This window comes from Pelophylax lessonae (genome assembly GCF_965119305.1).
Source record: "Pelophylax lessonae genome assembly, chromosome: 12".
Taxonomy (NCBI): Eukaryota; Metazoa; Chordata; class Amphibia; order Anura; family Ranidae; genus Pelophylax; species Pelophylax lessonae.
The window spans coordinates 120644124-120665336 of NC_138779.1; the positions used below are offsets into that span (position 1 = coordinate 120644124).

The 21213-nt window shown below is 44.2% G+C and overlaps 1 protein-coding gene across 1 annotated transcript in view; it reads left to right on the forward strand.

Moving 5' to 3' along the window:
* LOC309568223 (serine/threonine-protein kinase SBK2-like) overlaps positions 1-5789 on the forward strand; it is an 86848-nt gene extending 81059 nt beyond the window's left edge. Inside the window, exon 4 of the mRNA XM_082273886.1 lies at positions 4935-5789. Within this exon, the coding sequence (XP_082130012.1) occupies positions 4935-5498 (564 nt within the window). The 3' untranslated portion in view covers positions 5499-5789. The remainder of the gene's footprint in view (positions 1-4934) is intronic.
* Positions 5790-21213: the final 15424 nt, after the last annotated feature.

A 21213-nucleotide genomic window follows, 5' to 3' on the forward strand; every position in this document is an offset into this window, starting at 1 on the left:
TCAAAAGTACTAATATTTTATAAATGAAAAATGTTGTATGAAATAAAAACGGCAAAAAATAAAACAGGTTTTCAAAAACTGCAGTTAAAAAACAGATTGCTAATGATATTAAAGCAAAAGCACTTTCAGCTTTAAAAATTCTAAAAGGAATGTTTTACAATACAGTGCCTCAAAAAAATAACTAGGGGAAAAATTACTGTAAAGCACAAAGTTAAACATTAATTGTTACTAACCTAACACAAGAAGAGGTCCAATATAACATAAAAGTATCACAGCACACTGCATTCAGTGATGTGAAGTAAATGAAAGACAGGCTTCAGTTCAAATCCCCACCCATCAGTCACGCCCCTCTGACATGTTTCATCCACGTTGGGCTTATTCGTAGAGAAAATAGTGGACACAAAGAGGTCCAGTTACACCTGAGAAAAAATAACCTAGATAAAGAACCTTGCCCAGGTGGTATACATCCTTGTGTACTATAATAGTTAAGAAATAGAAAACCAGTCTCTATTTTTATAGATTTTCAACTAGGAACCCCCATGAGGTCGGAATACAATTAGTGCCATGCCATTATTTAAGGTGTGTAAAAAGCTAGAAAAAGGTAACTACAAGCCAGTAATCCTGACACCAGAAACATAGATCATGTTTACCTACCAAGATCCGTTTTCATGAGGAGCTACTTTTTAAATCTGGAATGAATGTTGGAAATGTTATTGATGTAATGTATTTGAACTTTGCAATAGTATTTTATATTGCTCCTCATAAGGGCTTTGTACTAAAGTTGAGGATGCAGATATAGAGGAGAATATTTGTATATAAGTAAAGGAAATGATAAAAAGGAAGAAGAAAAATATGAGCTTTAATGGAATATGTTACAGCAGGGCTATGGGACATATTTGTTGGGTCCTAGTTGTTTTCAATCTACTATTGATCTAATAAGGTTAACAAGAGTGCTGAAAGCTGTGCCTAAAAAAAATGCAAGCAGAAAGCAAATGACGGATCACCAGCTTTGCCTATTGGTAGTCTTAAATACATATGTGATGCATATGCAATGGGCTTTAAATGATAAAGAAATAAATGAAAGCCCAACTCCAGCTAATGCTTTTTAGGAAGTTACAGCCACCGTTTTGTTTTTTTTAGATAAAAAGGTTTAGGCCATATGGATAAAAATTGACCACTGTGTAAGGCTTTGATAGGTGTACTATTTAAGTGCTGCATGTAGACTTATCGAACTCTTACACTGGGTGGGGTGCTAACAATGGTCAGTTTTTATTCATAAAGCACCCCCAACAGTGGAAGGGTTTGATGGGTCTACTATTCAAATGCTGTATTTAGTACACTTCTCAAACCCTTACACTGGTGAGGGTGCTAACAATGGTCAGTTTTTATTCATAACTTTTTATTTGTGACTTAAACATTTTTTCTAGAAAAAAAATGTTGCTGTAACTTCTTAAAAGCATTAGCTGGAGTTTACCTTTTATTTACATTGTATTTGTTTCTTATTTAAAGTCCATGACATATGCATTTAAGAGTACCCACAGGCAAATCTGGTGATCAATCCTTTGCCCTCTGCTTGCCTTTTATCCACTTTACCACCGGAGGATTTTCCTGCTAAAAGACCAGGGGGTTTTTTGCGATTTTTTACTGTGTGACTTTAACGGACAATTGCGCGGTCGTGCGATGCTGTACCTAAACGAATTTCACGTCCTTTTTTTCCCACAAACAGAGCTTTCTTTTGGTGGTATTTGATCACCTGTGTGATTTTTTGATCACGCGCTATAAACAAAAAAAGAGCGTAATTTTTGCAAAAATAACAATATTTTTCACTTTTTTTTATATGAAATTCCCCCCCCAAAAAATGTAAAAATCAAAATTTTTTAACATTTTCGGCCAATTTGTTTTACGCTACCTATGTTTGGTAAAAAAAAACGCAAAAAGCGTATTTTGATTGGTTTGCGCAAAAGTTATCGCGTTTACTAACAAAGGGAAAGATTTTTGTCATTTTTGGTGTTTTTTTTTTTAACGAGTAATGGCGGCGATCTGCGATTTTTTTGCGGTACTGCAACATTGCGGCGGACAGATCGGACCCTTGACTGACATTTTTGACACTTTTGGGGGTACCAGTGACATTACTGCAGTAATCAGTGCTATATATATGCACTGTTACTGCAAAAATGACACTGGCAGGGAAGGGGTTAACTGTATTGGACAGGGAGGGGTTAAGTGTGTCCTAGGGGCGTGCTTCTAACTGTAGTGGGACATTGCTATTGGTGTAAAAACAAAGATCAACGGTTCTACATAGTAGAACCGTCTGATCTTCATTTTTACACAGGGAGAACTGACAGGCGGCTTGTTTACATAAGCCGCTCTGTCTTTCTCCCGCTGTACCGGCGATCGTAGTGTGACCGGCGGACATCGGGTCCGCCAGTCACACTCCCGCACTCCTCCGTGAACGAGCCTCGGCGGGCGCGCGCTCGCCCACTATTGGCTCTAGAAGGAGTGATAGACCTACGTCACTCTGCCTGGCCGGGGCTGACTGCCGCAGTAAATATACTGTGAGCAGTCGGCAAGTGGTTATAGTCACAGCTTTCAGAATTCAGTTCCTCCTTAAATTTATTAGATCAATAGTAGAATGAAAACAGTTAGGGCCTGTTAAACACATTGGATAGTCCAACGTAAACATGTTCCATCAAAAATTACTCTTTGTCAGGAACTACAACCTTTAACAAGTAAAAGCTGCATTTGACCTGCTTTTCCTGCTGTCCAAATTCTCTGAAAAAAAAAAAAAAAAAAGCATCGAAAGAAACACATAAAGCAAACCAGGTCAAATGCAGCCTCTGAACTGACATTTGTACTGCTCAATTAAAAGTAATAGGATTAGGCTGGCCTGGGTTTGACATGTATTCCAAAAAATGATGCCCATCGACAGAGCTATATTAAGGCAACAGATACCCTAGCCAAAACCAAACAATTTTGAGCCCCTCTTCCCCTCCATTGCTATACTGACAAGACATTAAAAGCTCAATTAGTGCTGTAAGCGAAATAAAACTTCAGGATTCATAAACCTTCTCCCAAGGCAGTTTCAGGCCAGATTCCACAACTGTAATACACAAAAACCTTTCATTTTATTTGTTTAACTGATTGGTTAATAATCAATAGCATGTAGCCGAGTGTGGCGTTTGTTAGCTCAGAGCAACTGGGCAAAAAGGATAAAAACATATTGTTTTAAAGTGTGCCCACCATCACTGAGGGAGAGGGGGGTGTTGCTTTGAGAATGGACCACCAACATGTGTTTATGTGACTGCTGGAAGGATATCAAAGTCCAACGATTTAGGGCTCTTTCACACGGCCGCTCCGCTTGTCCGCAAATCATCCTATTTTTTTGCGGATGATTTGCGGACATAATGTAAGTCAATGGCACTGCGGATGTCAGCGGAATACCATCCGCTGACATCCGATTTTCCTCCTTTCAGTTCTGTTCCGTTTTTTGGAACGGAACAGAACCCTATTTTTTCATCCGTTCAAAAAACGGAAAGGAAGGAAAATCGGATGTCAGCGGTGTCATCCGCTGACATCCGCAATGCCATAGACTTACATTATGTCCGCATATCATCCGCAAACGGATGGGATGATATGCGGGCATACGGAGCGGATGATACAAATGTCATCCGCTCCGTGAAAAAAAAAAGTCCCGCAGCGGATTAGAAATCCGGAGCGGCCATGTGAAAGAAGCCTTACCCTACAGATAATGATATACAAGTGATTCAATTATCATTTTTTAGGTTTCTAAGAAATTTAAACATCCTATATCTTATTTGTGTGTACACTTTATGGTAGAGATGTTCTCCTGATCTTCCAGGAAGAGCGCTAGAGAAACAAGTTCAGAAACTTGGCTGAGAAATGGAAAGATCTGCAAGAGTGATGAGTGCTACATATGCTCTAACAGACAGACAGAACTCTCAGACCTTACCATCATTTCTAAAACATTGAACCATACAGTGAAATGTCCGCAACTAGTATTTCAATTCCAGAAGATCACAGGAGAGATTAGACCTTGGCGTGAATCCCAAGGTGGCTCTTTGAGAAAAAAAATGACAACCTGTCAATAACAGACAAGTTCAATTAACGAAAATCTCATGCATGTGGCTCTGCTGCCAACCATTGCTGGTCTTTCTTTGCATAGATAATTACTCAGGAGATATAAATAAAAAAACTGTGCTGCAGATGTTGATGGAACAATAGAAATGGAATTCAGCTTCCATTTTATATTTTTAGTTAATTAGGTGTACCATCAACTAATGTATTACAAATAGACTTCACATTAGATACATGTTCAGCTTTACATGCAAATAAACAGTACATTTTATATATTAGGGGTGGCAAGCCTGTACAGTTAAAAATCATTTAAAGGAGGTTGGTCTAATAAGATATATGCACCCACTAAAGCAAAGTGACAACTACCATTTTTTTTTTTAATGCATTTACTGGTATATACTGTAGGCAGCTGAACATCTACAGTAAACATACACCCATGTAGAATAAAATGCAATAATCAAGCAGTTAACAGTTCTGGGGTTCTTAGTTGTGTATATTTTTTATATGTATAGTTTTTTGTTTTTTTGTTTTGTTTTATTTTCCCTTTTTTGTTGGTTGAACTAGATGGACTTTGTGCCTTTTTTTAAGCAGACTAACTATATATATATATATATATTTAAAAAATATACATGTGTACATGTACATGTATATATATATATATACATATATATATAAAAGTATATGTTTATTTATAGATGCTTAACTGTGTATTATTCTTTTGGAAAATTAGCAGAATTTTCAGATTTAAAAAGTGAGCTAAGTCTGGTTGATAATTAAATTTTACACCTTCCAGTTATTGTTAAATTTCCTTCATTATTGTTGCTTGTATGTTTCAACAGGAAGGAGTACCAGAAGCAACTGCCAAAAAGGTCACTAGTCAGCTAGTGAGCGCCCTTGAATTTATCCATAGCAGAGGCCTGGTTTATCGAGATGTAAAACCTGAAAATGTGCTTCTTTTTGGTACGGATTGTCAAAGAATCAAACTCACAGATTTTGGCTTGACTCGTCCTAAAGGCACCTTGCTTAAACTTGTGTCTGGTATAATTCCTTACACGGCACCTGAATTAAGCAACTCTCAGACTGGAGAGGCAGTTCCCATTGATTTCACTCTAGATACATGGGCCTTTGGAGTTCTTCTCTTTTGTCTGATGACAGGATACTTTCCTTGGGAGAAAACACTACGGTCTGACCCATTTTTTGAAGATTTCATAATGTGGCAGCAAACTGGCAGTCATGAAGAGCTATCTTGGCATTGGAGGAAGTTGACATTTGAGGCCATGGATATGCTCAGGCAGTTATTGGCACTGAACCCTTCTGAAAGGAGTTCAGTGAACAAAGCTTTAAAATATCTGAACTATCCATGGGTAGTGGATAACTGGAAATCATTGCAAGAATTAAAATAATTTTTCTGCTTTATACATATCTTGAAACAGGCTTGTTTTATGATAGCATAATGACATAAGTGTCAGAAATATAGTTAGTAGAGAATACTAACATCCATAATTTCTCAATCTACTTCATTTCCTCTTTTGGGTTCTTCAGTCTATTTCTTGACCAAAATCCATCCAATTTTCCAGCCACAGAAAAAACTTTAGTTGTAAAACTCCTCTTTTACTCAATGAAGTTTGAAAAACATAGATTTTACTGATTAGTGAACGTGCCCCTGAAATATTTTGGATGGCATTGTTTTTTTACTGTATTAAAATGAAAAAGTCTGGCGCTAGGAGGCCGGAACCCGTCCATAATGATGAGCAAATTCAACCTGGGGGCCATAGAGCAGCTGTATGGAAATAATGCATCAGGAGAGGTGCTGAAAGCATACAGTCACACCAAAAATAATCACAGAAGAATACTAAATGGACCCACTGATGTGAATTGTAAAAGTTAATATGATCAAATGTAGATGACCCCAGTGTAATAGTCAAACAGTAAAAAGTTTTTTGGAGACAAATCCATAAGAAAACAATTCATCCATGATAAAGGACAGTGATGAAACATGAAAAACTCCCTTGGACCGCACTAGTAAACCATAGTAGGGTAAAGACTCACAGGATGGATCCCCTCTGGCGTGCTGCCAATTGTAACTCGACCAGCCAGGATGGTGTAGCGGTGCAGGTGGCAGTGATATCCTTCAATCCGTGGGGATGGCAAAATTGGGGGAATCCTGGTCCGACACGGGGAGGAAGACAACACTCTACCAGGCTGAAGGATGGCAGGAGATGTACCAACCAGTGGTGCCAGAGCGGTAGCAGGTTGAGACGATAAATGGTTTCATGCATAGCGGGAGAACAGCCCTAGCGTGATGTCAAACCCTTGGAGAGTGGCCATCTGGAACTAGGTTTGAGCCCCAGGTGGAGCGCGTGTGGGAAGGAGAGAAGCAGGAAGAGGTCACTGTCATCACTGTTGTCCTGATCACGCATTTCGGGCATGGCCCTTTGTCAAATCACATGATTTGGACAACAAATGGGGTTTAAGTAGGGGCTTAAAGCACTGGCACATATTGCAAATAAATGCAAAACTAGGGCCCACTCTCCCTTAAGCCCCTCAGGTGACTTTCAAGAGAACACGTACTGGTAAAAACATTGTCACTCCCAGTAAATTTAAAAGCTCCAGAGCCGAGAGAAGTAAGGACATTCGTTCCTATTTTGATAACAGAACTCACATTTTTCAATGTAGAAAATTAGGGTGTGTAACATGCCAGTTCATCCAACATGGCCAGTCCTCATTCTCTCAGATAGAGCAGGCAATACCTATGACATCAAGAAGTTCATACCCTGCTCTTCTGAATACGTCATCTACTTACTCAGATGTCCATCTAATCTTCTATTCCTAGTGCGCACTACGTGCACCTTACGTAAACGTGAGGGAGAACATCGGCGCCTCATAGAAAAGGGTTGCCCGAAACATAGTGTTCCCCACCATTTTTTGATCACCATGCTAAGGACATTCAGAGTCTAAGGGTTGCAGCTATAGAGTTCATACCTACAGGCTCCCCAACAATTAACGTGAGGTTCTCTTTGTTATGCAGACGGGAATCCTTTTGGATTTATAAACTTGCCTCTTTAACCCCCAACGGGTTGAATGAGGAGTTGGAGGTGCATAGTATTCTTTAGTTCCTGGTTTCTTGTCCTTTTGAGGTTTCTTGCATTTTGTTTTTTTGGTCTTCAAACTTATTTGACTTCTTTTGCATTGCACATTAACCACTTCAGCCCCGGAAAGGTTTTACCCCCTTCCTGACCAGGCCCTATTTTGTGATTCGGCGTTAATTTAACGGACAATTGCGTGGTCGTGCGATGCTGTACCCAAACGAAATTTACGTCCTTTTTTTCCCACAAATAGAGCTTTATTTTGGTGGTATTTGATTATCTGTGTGATTTTTATTTTTTGCGCTATAAACAAAAAAAGAGCGACAATGGTGAAAAAAAAATATTTTTCACATTCTGCTATATAACATTCCCAAAAAAAATATATTTAAAAGTCAAAATGTTTTAACATTTTAGGTTAATTTGCTTTCTGCTACATATTTTTGGTAAAAAAAATCGCAATAAGCGTATTTTGTTTGGTTTGTGCAAAAGTTAACGTGTCTACTACCTACGGGAAAGATTTATGTAATTTTTATTGTTTTTTTGTTTTTTTTTACTAGTAACGGCAGCGATATGCAATTTTTAGCGGGACTGCGACATTGCGGCAGACAGATCGGACCCCTAAATTAAATTTTTGACACTTTTTGGGGACCAGTGACACTAATACAGTAATCAGTGCTAAACAATATGCACTGTTACTGTATAAATGACACTGGCAGGGAAGGGGTTAATACTGGGGGGGGGTCAAAGGGGTTAATTTATGCCTAATATACTTACTGACTGTGTGTGGGCAGGGGGGGGGGGTTCTGTGACAGGCACAGACAGATCGCAGTTTCAGCTTAGCTGAAACTGCTGATCTGTCCCTGCCTGTATGAGAGAAGATCCGCCTGCTTTGTTTACATAAGCAGGCAGGACTTCTCTCCATTTCCCGGATGATCGCGGGACCACAGCGGCAATCGCCACCGCTCCTCCCGTGGCCCACCTCCCGCTGTATCCAACCACATGCACTCCAGTCACGTAGTACTACGTGACTGGATGCAGCCGAGCCGCCCTGCCGCAGTAATATTACGATGGGCGGTCAGCAAGTGGTTAACTTTGAGCATTACCTTCCTTTCACTTTCTTTCACCTCTTCTCATTTGTTGTTCTCATTATTTTTTTATTTTACTCATTCTTTTTATTTTACTATATCTCATCATGATCTATCCCTTTTCAATTGTGTGGTTTTTTTCTGGTTTTTAAGCTGTCTTTTACCAGCTGGTTGTAACAAAACCATTCAGGACTGTGCAGCAGGAGTTTACATGAAAAGAGAGTTGCGGCTCCTTTAACAAAATTGAACACATCCCGCCACCAGCCCCTACTTAAACCCCATTAGTTGTCCAAATCATGTGACTTGACAAAGGGTCATGCCCAAAACACGTCATCAGGACATCAGTTACGACAGTGACCTCTTCTTGCCTCTCTTCTTCCCACCCGCGCTCCACCTGCAGCTCAAGCCTCGTTCCAGACGGCCAGTCCCTGAGGGTTCGACGTCACACTCGGGCTGTTCTCCCACTGTGCACGAAGCCGCTTGTTGGCTCCACCAGCTTCTGCAATGGCACCACGAGTTGGTACATCTCCTGCCATCCTACAGCCTGGTAGAGTGTTGTCTTCCTCCCCTCCCCATGCCACACTGGGATTCCCCCAATTTAGCCATACCTACAGCTTGGAGGATATCACGGCCACCTGCACCGCTACACCATCCTGGCTGGTCAAGTTACAATTGGCAGCTCGCCAGAGGGGATCCATCCTGTGAGTCTTTACCTTACTATGGTGTACGAGTGCGGTCCAAGGGAGTTTTGCATGTTTCATCACTGTCCTTTATCATGGATGAATTGTTTACTTATGGATTTGTCTCCAAAAAACTTTTTAAGTTCTACATTCGATCATATTATCGTTTACATCAGTGGGTCCATTCAGCACTACTCTGTGGTTATTTGTGGTGTGACTGTATTTTTTTACTGTATGGCAACCAAGGTAGTGCCAGTTTCTTAGTGACAAAGATCCTTCTGGTAGAAGTAAAGGAAATCCTATTAGTGAATATATTGATGCAGTAGGTGGCTGATGCTGCTGGTGGATTGTGGACTGAAGGGGACAATACTCAATTACTGTCACTACTTTCAATCACCACCATCTAAGAACACTAGTCATAGGAAGTCAAAGCACTCCCTACTAGTTTATTACAGAATGGATATTTGTGATAGGTATGTCACAGACATTAAAACAGTGGACCAGAAAGCACGGCAGGAACCATATTTTTATTTTCTTAAGAATGGTAATATCAAATGCAGTTTTCTTTCAATTTTCACATACCTTTGAATCAGTATATAGACAATATTGTACACTAACAGTAGCTTTGCCTGTCTACCAAGTTATTTTGTAGAAAATAGTGATGTGTTTAGAAATTTGACTATAGTTCCCATTTGGCTGACAGTATGTATGTCAAATGTCACCTTTGGTAAAATGTTTTGTAACATTTGAAATTACCTAATAAAATGAAGACATGCATTGCATTTTATTGTATTTCTAGTCATTTTTCCTGTAATCCAAGTTACTAAATTAAAATTGAAATAAATACAGCTGATTAGTAAATCAGTATGCAGTAAGTGACAATAAATACTTAAAAGACTCCATGCTTCTATCTACAACAAAGCAAAAATGAACTTACAACAGAATCTTGTAACACACAGGCAAGGTGTAAGTGATGGTATTTCTATAATTGTAGGTATGTGGTACTGGTTGATTCTCAAGCCTATACATCTACAGCACGTTACAGAGCATAGTTTAACAATGTCCCATCTTTTTTTCTTAGCCATGCTCTCCACTCCCTCCTCATTGGATTTGACTGACAGCAGCAGGAGCCAATGGTTCCCACTGCTGCCTGTGTCTCCTGTGAGAAGTGGAGGTGCAGATGGACACAGTGCTGGATCCCTGAAAGGCTCAGGTAAGTGTTTTGAGGGGTGAGGGGAAGGAGCAGCCAATGGAAGTTTTTTTTTACCTTAATGTAGAGAATGCATTTAAGTGGAACTAAACCCATCGATTTAATGGATTTAAAAAAACAGTTAAATTCCCGGCATGCCAGAATGCTACTCATCACTTGTGTTCTCAATCAAACTGTCAAACCATCAAATGGATGGAGTCATAACTGGTCACATGTGCAGCACCATGGCAGTTGCAGATCAAAAGTGGTTGTACCAGGGTGGCCATTTTTTAGAGCCGACGATCGGCTCTTTTGTAATAACAACCGATGCGGCTAAGTGGCTTGGCTCAGGCGGTTAATACAAGCAGCGGGAAGGGACAGCCCCCCCCCCCTCTGGCGCCTTCCGCCCATCTGCCCGGGATCTCCCGTCCCACCGGGAGATCCGAGTGACCAGCTGGCACATCCAATGGAATAGGCTTTGATCGGGTCTCCGGTGTAGTAACCCGGAAGCGCAGTCACAACGTCACTTCCGGATTACTGGAGTCCTAAAGGCACCAGGTTTAAAAAAGCTTAAAAATTTGAAAGTATTCAAAACCCTGATCTTGGCGTTTTAAATACTTTCAAGTGCAGAGCAGGGGTTTGGGGACTTATAGACCCCAGATCCCTCCATAAAGAGCACCTGTCACAGCCTATTACTGTAAGCATCCCTTGTGACAGCAGTTAAAGTGATGAAAAAATTATAAATTAAAGGGACAGTAAAAATAAAAGTAAAATAAATACCAAAAAAAAAGAAATTTAAGAGCCCCATCCCTCCATGCTTGCTCACAGAAGCAAACGCATACGTAAGTTGCGCCCGCAAATGTAAACAATATTCAAACAACACATGTCAGGTATCGCTGCGATCGTTAGAGCCAAAGCAATGATTTCAGCAGTAGAACTTCTCTGTAACTCTAAATAGTTAACCTGTAATAATGTTTAAATCATTGCATATGGAGATTTTTTAAGTAGTGTAGTTTGTTGTCATTCCATTCATTTTTTTAATTCATTAAAGCGTATGTTTTCCAAAAAAATTGCGTTTTCAAGACCACTGCACAAATACAGTGTGACATAAAATATTGCAACAACCGCCATTTTATTCTCTAGGGTCTCTGCTAAATATATATATATATATATAGATATATATATATATTTAATGTTTGGGTGTTCTAATTGATTTTATAGCAAAAAATACAGATTTTTTCTTGTAAGCAACAATTGTCAGAAAAAGGCCTGGTCTTTAAGTGGTTAAGGTAAAAACATTTTGACTTTAGAACCACTTTAACTCCTCATTTAAGAAATATAAGACCTCTATTGATTATTCACACATAATGAGGCAAATTCACTAAAGAAAGTGACAATCTTCACTAAAAAGTGTGTGACTATTTTCTTCAGTTTTCCAATTATGTGAAAAGAAAATTTCTATTCACTTTGGAAACTCGAACATATGCAGATGATTTGTACATGATTGGATATATGAAGGAAATATTTACACATTTTTCAATGAAGATAATCGGCTTCTTTAGTTGTTAAGCCCCAATATGTTTTTGAGAAACCCCCCCTTTAACACTCTCCACTGTCATCAAATATCTTATCTTATACTCTTTATTACAAAGACCCAGGGCCGGACTGACCATCGGGAGGACCGGGCATATGCCCGGTGGGCCGAGGCCTCCCCGCCATGATATGACAGTCTGTGTGTCCGCCTGTTCGGCCATTGCCGCTGCTGCCGGCCTCTCCGCGGCCGATTCCGCGGAGAGTCTGGGCCGCATTACAGCAATCTTGGCCGCCCGCCGGCCGCCGCTGTCCCTGACTAGTCCCCACTCCTAAGCTCCGCAGCGGCATCCAGCGTAGCTGCGTAGCTCAGGAGGGGGTGGACCGTGAACCGTCAGGTGACTCTGAGTGAAGGCCGGGGGTGGAGCTAGAGGGGCCCCTGCTTGCCTTCTTGTCGGGAAGAAGCGGGAAGTGGAAAAGTGACGTCACTGGCGCCGCACCGCACCGCATCGCAGATACTGACAGTGTCTGTCAGACTCACAGTGTGGAGTCAGAGTGGACCGTGGAGACAAGGACAACATCAACAACCACCCAGCACCCAGGCACCCACGACCACACGAGCCAAGGCCTGGCTGCTGCAACAACAACAAGGTAAGGAAAGGGCAGCACTGCAGGCCCGCAGCAGCACAAATTACAAACACTGTGACCTGCCCTTACCATGACCTGTGACATGCCCTTACCATGACCTGTGACATGCCCTTACCATGACCTGTGACATGCCCTTACCATGACCTGTGACATGCCCGCACCATGACCTGTGACATGCCCGCACCATGACCTGTGACATGCCCTTACCATGACCTGTGACATGCCCTTACCATGACCTGTGACATGCCCTTACCATGACCTGTGACATGCCCTTACCATGACCTGTGACATGCCCGCACCATGACCTGTGACGTGCCCTTACCATGACCTGTGACATGCCCTTACCATGACCTGTGACTTGCCCTTACCATGACCTGTGACTTGCCCTTACCATGACCTGTGACATGCCCTTACCATGACCTGTGACATGCCCTTACCATGACCTGTGACTTGCCCTTACCATGACCTGTGACTTGCCCTTACCATGACCTGTGACTTGCCCTTACCATGACCTGTGACTTGCCCTTACCATGACCTGTGACATGCCCTTACCATGACCTGTGACATGCCCTTACCATGACCTGTGACTTGCCCTTACCATGACCTGTGACTTGCCCTTACCATGACCTGTGACATGCCCTTACCATGACCTGTGACATGCCCTTACCATGACCTGTGACTTGCCCTTACCATGACCTGTGACTTGCCCTTACCATGACCTGTGACTTGCCCTTACCATGACCTGTGACATGCCCTTACCATGACCTGTGACATGCCCTTACCATGACCTGTGACATGCCCTTACCATGACCTGTGACATGCCCTTACCATGACCTGTGACATGCCATTACCATGACCTGTGACTTGCCCTTACCATGACCTGTGACTTGCCCTTACCATGACCTGTGACTTGCCCTTACCATGACCTGTGACTTGCCCTTACCATGACCTGTGACTTGCCCTTACCATGACCTGTGACTTGCCCTTACCATGACCTGTGACATGCCCTTACCATGACCTGTGACATGCCCTTACCATGACCTGTGACATGCCCTTACCATGACCTGTGACATGCCCTTACCATGACCTGTGACATGCCCTTACCATGACCTGTGACATGCCCGCACCATGACCTGTGACATGCCCGCACCATGACCTGTGACATGCCCGCACCATGACCTGTGACATGTCCTTACCATGACCTGTGACATGTCCTTACCATGACCTGTGACATGCCCTTACCATGACCTGTGACATGCCCTTACCATGACCTGTGACATGCCCTTACCATGACCTGTGACATGCCCTTACCATGACCTGTGACTTGCCCTTACCATGACCTGTGACTTGCCCTTACCATGACCTGTGACATGCCCTTACCATGACCTGTGACATGCCCTTACCATGACCTGTGACTTGCCCGCACCATGACCTGTGACATGCCCGCACCATGACCTGTGACATGCCCGCACCATGACCTGTGACATGCCCTTACCATGACCTGTGACATGCCCTTACCATGACCTGTGACATGCCCTTACCATGACCTGTGACATGCCCTTACCATGACCTGTGACTTGCCCTTACCATGACCTGTGACTTGCCCTTACCATGACCTGTGACATGCCCTTACCATGACCTGTGACATGCCCTTACCATGACCTGTGACATGCCCTTACCATGACCTGTGACATGCCCGCACCATGACCTGTGACATGCCCGCACCATGACCTGTGACATGCCCGCACCATGACCTGTGACATGCCCGCACCATGACCTGTGACATGCCCTTACCATGACCTGTGACATGCCCTTACCATGACCTGTGACATGCCCTTACCATGACCTGTGACATGTCCTTACCATGACCTGTGACATGCCCTTACCATGACCTGTGACATGCCCTTACCATGACCTGTGACATGCCCTTACCATGACATGTGACATGCCCTTACCATGACCTGTGACATGCCCTTACCATGACCTGTGACATGCCCTTACCATGACCTGTGACTTGCCCTTACCATGACCTGTGACTTGCCCTTACCATGACCTGTGACATGCCCTTACCATGACCTGTGACATGCCCTTACCATGACCTGTGACATGCCCTTACCATGACCTGTGACATGCCCTTACCATGACCTGTGACTTGCCCGCACCATGACCTGTGACTTGCCCGCACCATGACCTGTGACATGCCCGCACCATGACCTGTGACATGCCCGCACCATGACCTGTGACATGCCCGCACCATGACCTGTGACATGCCCGCACCATGACCTGTGACATGCCCGCACCATGACCTGTGACATGCCCTTACCATGACCTGTGACATGCCCTTACCATGACCTGTGACATGCCCTTACCATGACCTGTGACATGCCCTTACCATGACCTGTGACATGCCCGTACCATGACCTGTGACATGCCCGTACCATGACCTGTGACATGCCCGTACCATGACCTGTGACATGCCCTTACCATGACCTGTGACATGCCCTTACCATGACCACCATGATCACGATCACCTTCCGTTCCAGAGAGAGAGAGAGGACATGAGAGCGAGAGCCGCGCCCGCGTGACTTGAGGTCGGGACTGAGCTGACTGAGGCAATGGCGACAGAGTCGGATCGGAAGTCCGCAGAAGAAGTCGAGTCGGATCGGAAGAAGTCGGAGTCGGAGCGGAAGTCCACAGAAGAAGTCGAGTCGGATCGGAAGAAGAAGTCCGAGTCGGAGCGGAAGTCCGCAGAAGAAGTCGAGTGTGAGTGAGTGACCGTCCCTACCTCTACCTGAAGGCTGCCCGGTAACGGTAAGTGAATGAAGCCTCGGGGGGGGGGGGGGCCCGGCCCGCACACTGTCCTGTCAGTCAGTTGTTCTGGTGCTATGAAGGGGGCACGCACGCTGATCTCTGCATTGGGGGCACCACGTATGCTGGTCACTACATTGGGGGCACGCACACTGATCTCTGCATTGGGGGCACCTTGTATGCTGGTCACTACATTGGGGGCACGCACGCTGATCTCTGCATTGGGGGCACCACGTATGCTGGTCACTGCATTGAAAGGGGGCATGTACGCTGGTCACTGCATTGAAAGGGGGCCTTTACTGTGGGGTTTGTACTAAGGGGCCTAAGAGGAATTGGGGTGATCTGAGGTGTGAAGGTGCAGGAATTGGGGTGATCTGAGGTGTGAAGGTGCAGGAATTGGGGTGATCTGAGGTATGATAGTGCAGGAACTGGGGTGATCTGAGGTGTGAAGGTGCAGGAATTGGGACTGATCTGAGGTGTGATAGTGCAGGAATTGGGGCTGATCTGAGGTGTGATAGTGCAGGAATTGGGGTGATCTGAGGTGTGAAGGAGCAGGAATTGGGGTGATCTGAGGTGTGAAGGAATTGGGGTGATCTGAGGTGTGAAGGTGCAGGAATTGGGTCTGATCTGAGGTGTGAAGCTGCAGGAATTGGGGTGATCTGAGGTGTGATAGTGCAGGAATTGGGGTGATCTGAGGTGTGATAGTGCAGGAATTGGGGTGATCTGAGGTGTGATAGTGCAGGAATTGGGGTGATCTGAGTTATGATAGTGCAGGAATTGGGGTGATCTGAGGTGTGAAGGTGCAGGAAATGGGGTAATTTGAGGTGTGAAGGTGCAGGAATTGGGTCTGATCTTGAGGTGTGAAGGTGCAGGAATTGGGGTGATCTGAGGTGTGAAGGTGCAGGAATTGGGGTGATCTGAGGTGTGATAGTGCAGGAATTGGGGTGATCTGAGGTGTGAAGGTGCAGGAATTGGGGTGATCTGAGGTGTGAAGCTGCAGGAATTGGGGTGATCTGAGGTGTGATAGTGCAGGAATTGGGGTGATCTGAGGTGTGATAGTGCAGGAATTGGGGTGATCTGAGGTGTGATAGTGCAGGAATTGGGGTGATCTGAGGTATGATAGTGCAGGAATTGGGGTGATCTGAGGTGTGAAGGTGCAGGAAATGGGGTGATCTGAGGTGTGAAGGTGCAGGAAATGGGGTGATTTGAGGTGTGAAGGTGCAGGAATTGGGTCTGATCTGAGGTGTGAAGGTGCAGGAATTGGGGTGATCTGAGGTGTGAAGGTGCAGGAATTGGGGTGATCTGAGGTGTGATAGTGCAGGAATTGGGGTGATCTGAGGTGTGAAGGTGCAGGAATTGGGGTGATCTGAGGTGTGAAGGAGCAGGAATTGGGGTGATCTGAGGTGTGAAGGTGCAGGAATTGGGGTGATCTGAGGTGTGATAGTGCAGGAATTGGGGTGATCTGAGGTGTGAAGGTGCAGGAATTGGGGTGATCTGAGGTGTGAAGGTGCAGGAATTGGGGTGATCTGAGGTGTGAAGGTGCAGGAATTGGGGTGATCTGAGGTGTGAAGGTGCAGGAATTGGGGTGATCTGAGGTGTGAAGGTGCAGGAATTGGGACTGATCTGAGGTGTGAAGGTGCAGGAATTGGGTCTGATCTGAGGTGTGAAGGTGCAGGAATTGGGGTGATCTGAGGTGTGAAGGAGCAGGAATTGGGGTGATCTGAGGTGTGAAGGAGCAGGAATTGGGGTGATCGCAGGTGTGAAGGAACTGGGGTGATCTGAGGTGTGAAGGTGCAGGAATTGGGTCTGAGGTGTGAAGGTGCAGGAAATGGGTCTGAGGTGTGAAGGTGCAGGAATTGGGTCTGAGGTGTGAAGGTGCAGGAATCAGGATGATCGGAGGTGTGAAGGTGCAGGAATTGGGTCTGATCTGAGGGGTGAAGGTGCAGGAATTGGGGTGATCTGAGGTGTGAAGGAGCAGGAATTGGGGTGATCTGAGGTGTGAAGGTGCAGGAATTGGGGTGATCTGAGGTGTGAAGGTGCAGGAATTGGGGTGATCTGAGGTGTGAAGGTGCAGGAATTGGGGTGATCTGAGGTGTGAAGGTGCAGGAATTGGGTCTGATCTGAGGTGTGAAGGTGCAGGAATTGGGGTGATCTGAGGTGTGAAGGTGCAGGAATTGGGGTGATCTGAGGTGTGAAGCTGCAGGAATTGGGGTGATCTGAGGTGTGATAGTGCAGGAATTGGGGTGATCTGAGGTGTGATAGTGCAGGAATTGGGGTGATCTGAGGTGTGATAGTGCAGGAATTGGGGTGATCTGAGGTGTGAAGGTGCAGGAATTGGGGTGATCTGAGGTGTGAAGGTGCAGGAATTGGGGTGATCTGAGGTGTGAAGGTGCAGGAATTGGGTCTGAGGTGTGAAGGTGCAGGAATCAGGATGATCTGAGGTGTGAAGGTGCAGGAATTGGGGTGATCTGAGGTGTGAAGGAGCAGGAATTGGGGTGATCTGAGGTGTGAAGGAATTGGGGTGATCTGAGGTGTGAAGGTGCAGGAATTGGGTCTGAGGTGTGAAGGTGCAGGAATCAGGATGATCTGAGGTGTGAAGGTGCAGGAATTGGGGTGATGTGAGGTGTGAAGGTGCAGGAATTGGGGTGATCTGAGGGGTGAAGGTGCAGGAATTGGGTCTGATCTGAGGGGTGAAGGTGCAGGAATTGGGGTGATCTGAGGTGTGAAGGAGCAGGAATTGGGGTGATCTGAGGTGTGAAGGTGCAGGAAATGGGGTGATCTGAGGTGTGAAGGTGCAGGAATTGGGTCTGATCTGAGGTGTGAAGGTGCAGGAATTGGGGTGATCTGAGGTGTGAAGGTGCAGGAATTGGGGTGATCTGAGGTGTGAAGGTGCAGGAATTGGGGTGATCTGAGGTGTGAAGGTGCAGGAATTGGGGTGATCTGAGGTGTGAAGGTGCAGGAATTGGGTCTGATCTGAGGTGTGAAGGTGCAGGAATTGGGGTGATCTGAGGTGTGAAGGTGCAGGAATTGGGGTGATCTGAGGTGTGAAGGTGCAGGAATTGGGTCTGATCTGAGGTGTGAAGGTGCAGGAATTGGGGTGATCTGAGGTGTGAAGGAGCAGGAATTGGGGTGATCTGAGGTGTGAAGGAGCAGGAATTGGGGTGATCTGAGGTGTGAAGGAGCAGGAATTGGGGTGATCTGAGGTGTGATAGTGCAGGAATTGGGGTGATCTGAGGTGTGAAGGTGCAGGAATTGGGGTGATCTGAGGTGTGAAGGTGCAGGAATTGGGGTGATCTGAGGTGTGAAGGTGCAGGAATTGGGGTGATGATCTGATTTGTGATGGTGCAAAGCTCACTTGATTTCTTACTATTATTTAAGCGGTTTACAGCAGTTACTTTATATGAAGCTGACAGTTGATTTTTATGTATCTGGCACTCCCAATTTCTTTGAAAACATTTTTCGGGTTGTCTACCCCTTGATTAGAGTAACCCTCATCTTGTGCTGCTTCATACCATTTTTAGGACTCAACCATCAAAACAGGATTTAAAGTAAGACAAAAAAACAGCATCATATGGCAGCTCTGATCTAAATTGGACCCAATTTATCAGATTAATCTAAAAAAGGTACCGTAATCGAATCCACATATCCTGGAACATTAAATTCTGTCATCAACCATCCCGATGAACGCCACGCCCCAGTCACGCCCCCGCCACGCCCCCCCCCCCTCCTGGGCTGCTCAGTCCAAAATGCCCGGGCCTATTTTTTGTCCCAGTCCGGGCCTGCAAAGACCTCATCTGGTGTGGAGACCTAACTCCGTAATTAACTCCTCCCTATATATAGCATTACAGACATGTGGATAGATGAACGACTTACTGAGGAGATAAGCATAACTCTCACTATGTCAAAGAACATATCCAAGGATAGATGTCATCCTCTCTAAAACATCTAACTTCACAAAATTAATATACTCTTGCCATATCCCTTGTTCTTGGTCTGTTCTAAAATTACCTGGTTGCTCAAGGCCTTTTTTTTACAAGAAAACATTAGGCCAGATACAGTATCTCACAAAAGTGAGTACACCCCTCACATTTTTGTAAATATTTTATTCTATCTTTTCATGTGACTTTTCATGTGTATAACAGTGTAAATTTGCTGTCCCCTCAAAATAACTCAACACACAGCCATTAATGTCTAAATTGCTGGCAACAAAAGTGAGTACACCCCTAAGTGAAAATGTCCAAATTCAGGGCAAATAGCCATTTTTCCTCCCCGGTGTCATGTGACTCGTTAGTGCTACAAGGTCTCAGGTGTGAATGGGAAGCAGGTGTTTTAAATTTGGTGTTACTGCACTCACTCTCTGGTCACTGGAAGTTCAACATGACACCTCATGGCAAATAACTCTCTGAGGATCTGAAAAAAAAAGAATTGTTGCTCTACATAAAGATGGCCTAGGCTATAAGAAGATTGCCAAGATCCTGAAACTGAGCTGCAGCATGGTGGCCAAGACCATACAGCGGTTTAACAGGACAGGTTCCACTCAGACCAGGCCTCGCCATGGTCGACCAAAGAAGCTGAGTGCATGTGCTTAGCGTCATATCCAGAGGTTGTCTTTAGGAAATAGATGTATGAGTGCTGCCAGCATTGCTACAGAGGTTGAAGGAGTGGGGAGGGGGGGTCAGCCTGTCAGTGCTAAGACCATATGCTCCACCATGCATCAAATTGTTCCGCATGGCTGTTGTTCCAGAAGGAAGTCTCTTCTAAGGATGATGCACAAGAAAGCCCGCAAATAGTTTGCTGAAGACAAGCAGACTAAGGACATGGATTACTGGAACCGTGTCGAGTGGTCTGATGAGACCAAGATAAACTTATTTGGTTCAGATGGTGTCAAGCGTGTGTGGTGGCCACCAGGTAAGGGGTACAAAGACAAGTGTGTCTTCGTTATAGTCAAGCATGGTGGTGGGAGTGTCATGGTCTGAAGCTGCATGAGTGCTGGCGGCACTGGGATGCTACAGTTCAATTAGCTGGTAAGCTAGAAATTGCTAATCTACAATCTCCACCCCACTTCCTACAACACCAAATAAGGAATGTTAAGCTCTTGCTAAACTTTATTTTGTCCAGTGAACAGAGAGAGACAAACAAAGGTTGCAAACAAATTACTACAAACAGTTCAAAATGCTTGACAAATGGCTAGTCAATAAATTAAGCATGTGTAAAAAGTGAATACTGCCCACTGAATTGGAACCCCAAACTACTTCTAAACCCCCCAAAAAAATGATGATATCACCCACAATACCAAAACTGCACAAAAATTTATTGACACCCGTGAACTACCTCTCAGCTTCACACTATTCACTGCTATACCACATGCGTGCCCTCTTTAGATCCATCTTTAGTCTGTTTGTTAATCTTTCACCCCCTGTCTGGGGACAATGGCAAACTAAGTATTTCTTTGTACCCTTTGTAATAGAATAAATTAAAATTAAAATTGTGCTAGCAAGTAGTACAGTACCTGCAACACAAAATAATTTCTTTATTGATGGAAAAGTCTCTATATCTATATCTATCTTGGTGGACAGCACATGGTTGGTGATTTAGTTCTCCAGCAAGTTTGAAAATTGTTACAAATATGGTTTTAATTATGCTGCCATGATGAAGATGGCTCGGGGATTCAAATGCATTGGCCTCTACAGGTTATTTCTACAGAGAGCAAATATGTTTTAACCGAGAATTGAAGTGTTGACTATTTTGGTTTTTTATCTGTTTACTATCTGAGCATGAAGGTCTGTGCACACCATGATAGTTGGGTGAACTTTTTTTTCTTGTCTCTTCAAGTTGCTGTCAAAACTCTCAAGTTGCACATGATTTAAGCAAGTGCAGATTGTGGCTTACTTATTTGTATTACTAGATGTTTGTCAAAACTGTCTGTATCAAATAAAACAGCATTCTAAAGCTTTCTACAACAGAGTCAGGTAAAATTCAAATGCAAATTTAGTCAGAATTTTGTTTTCATTTTGCTGCGTATAAACAAAACACAATTAATTTAGGCATGCCAGTACCACTGGTTAAAATAGGAAAACAACTGTAGGACAAGA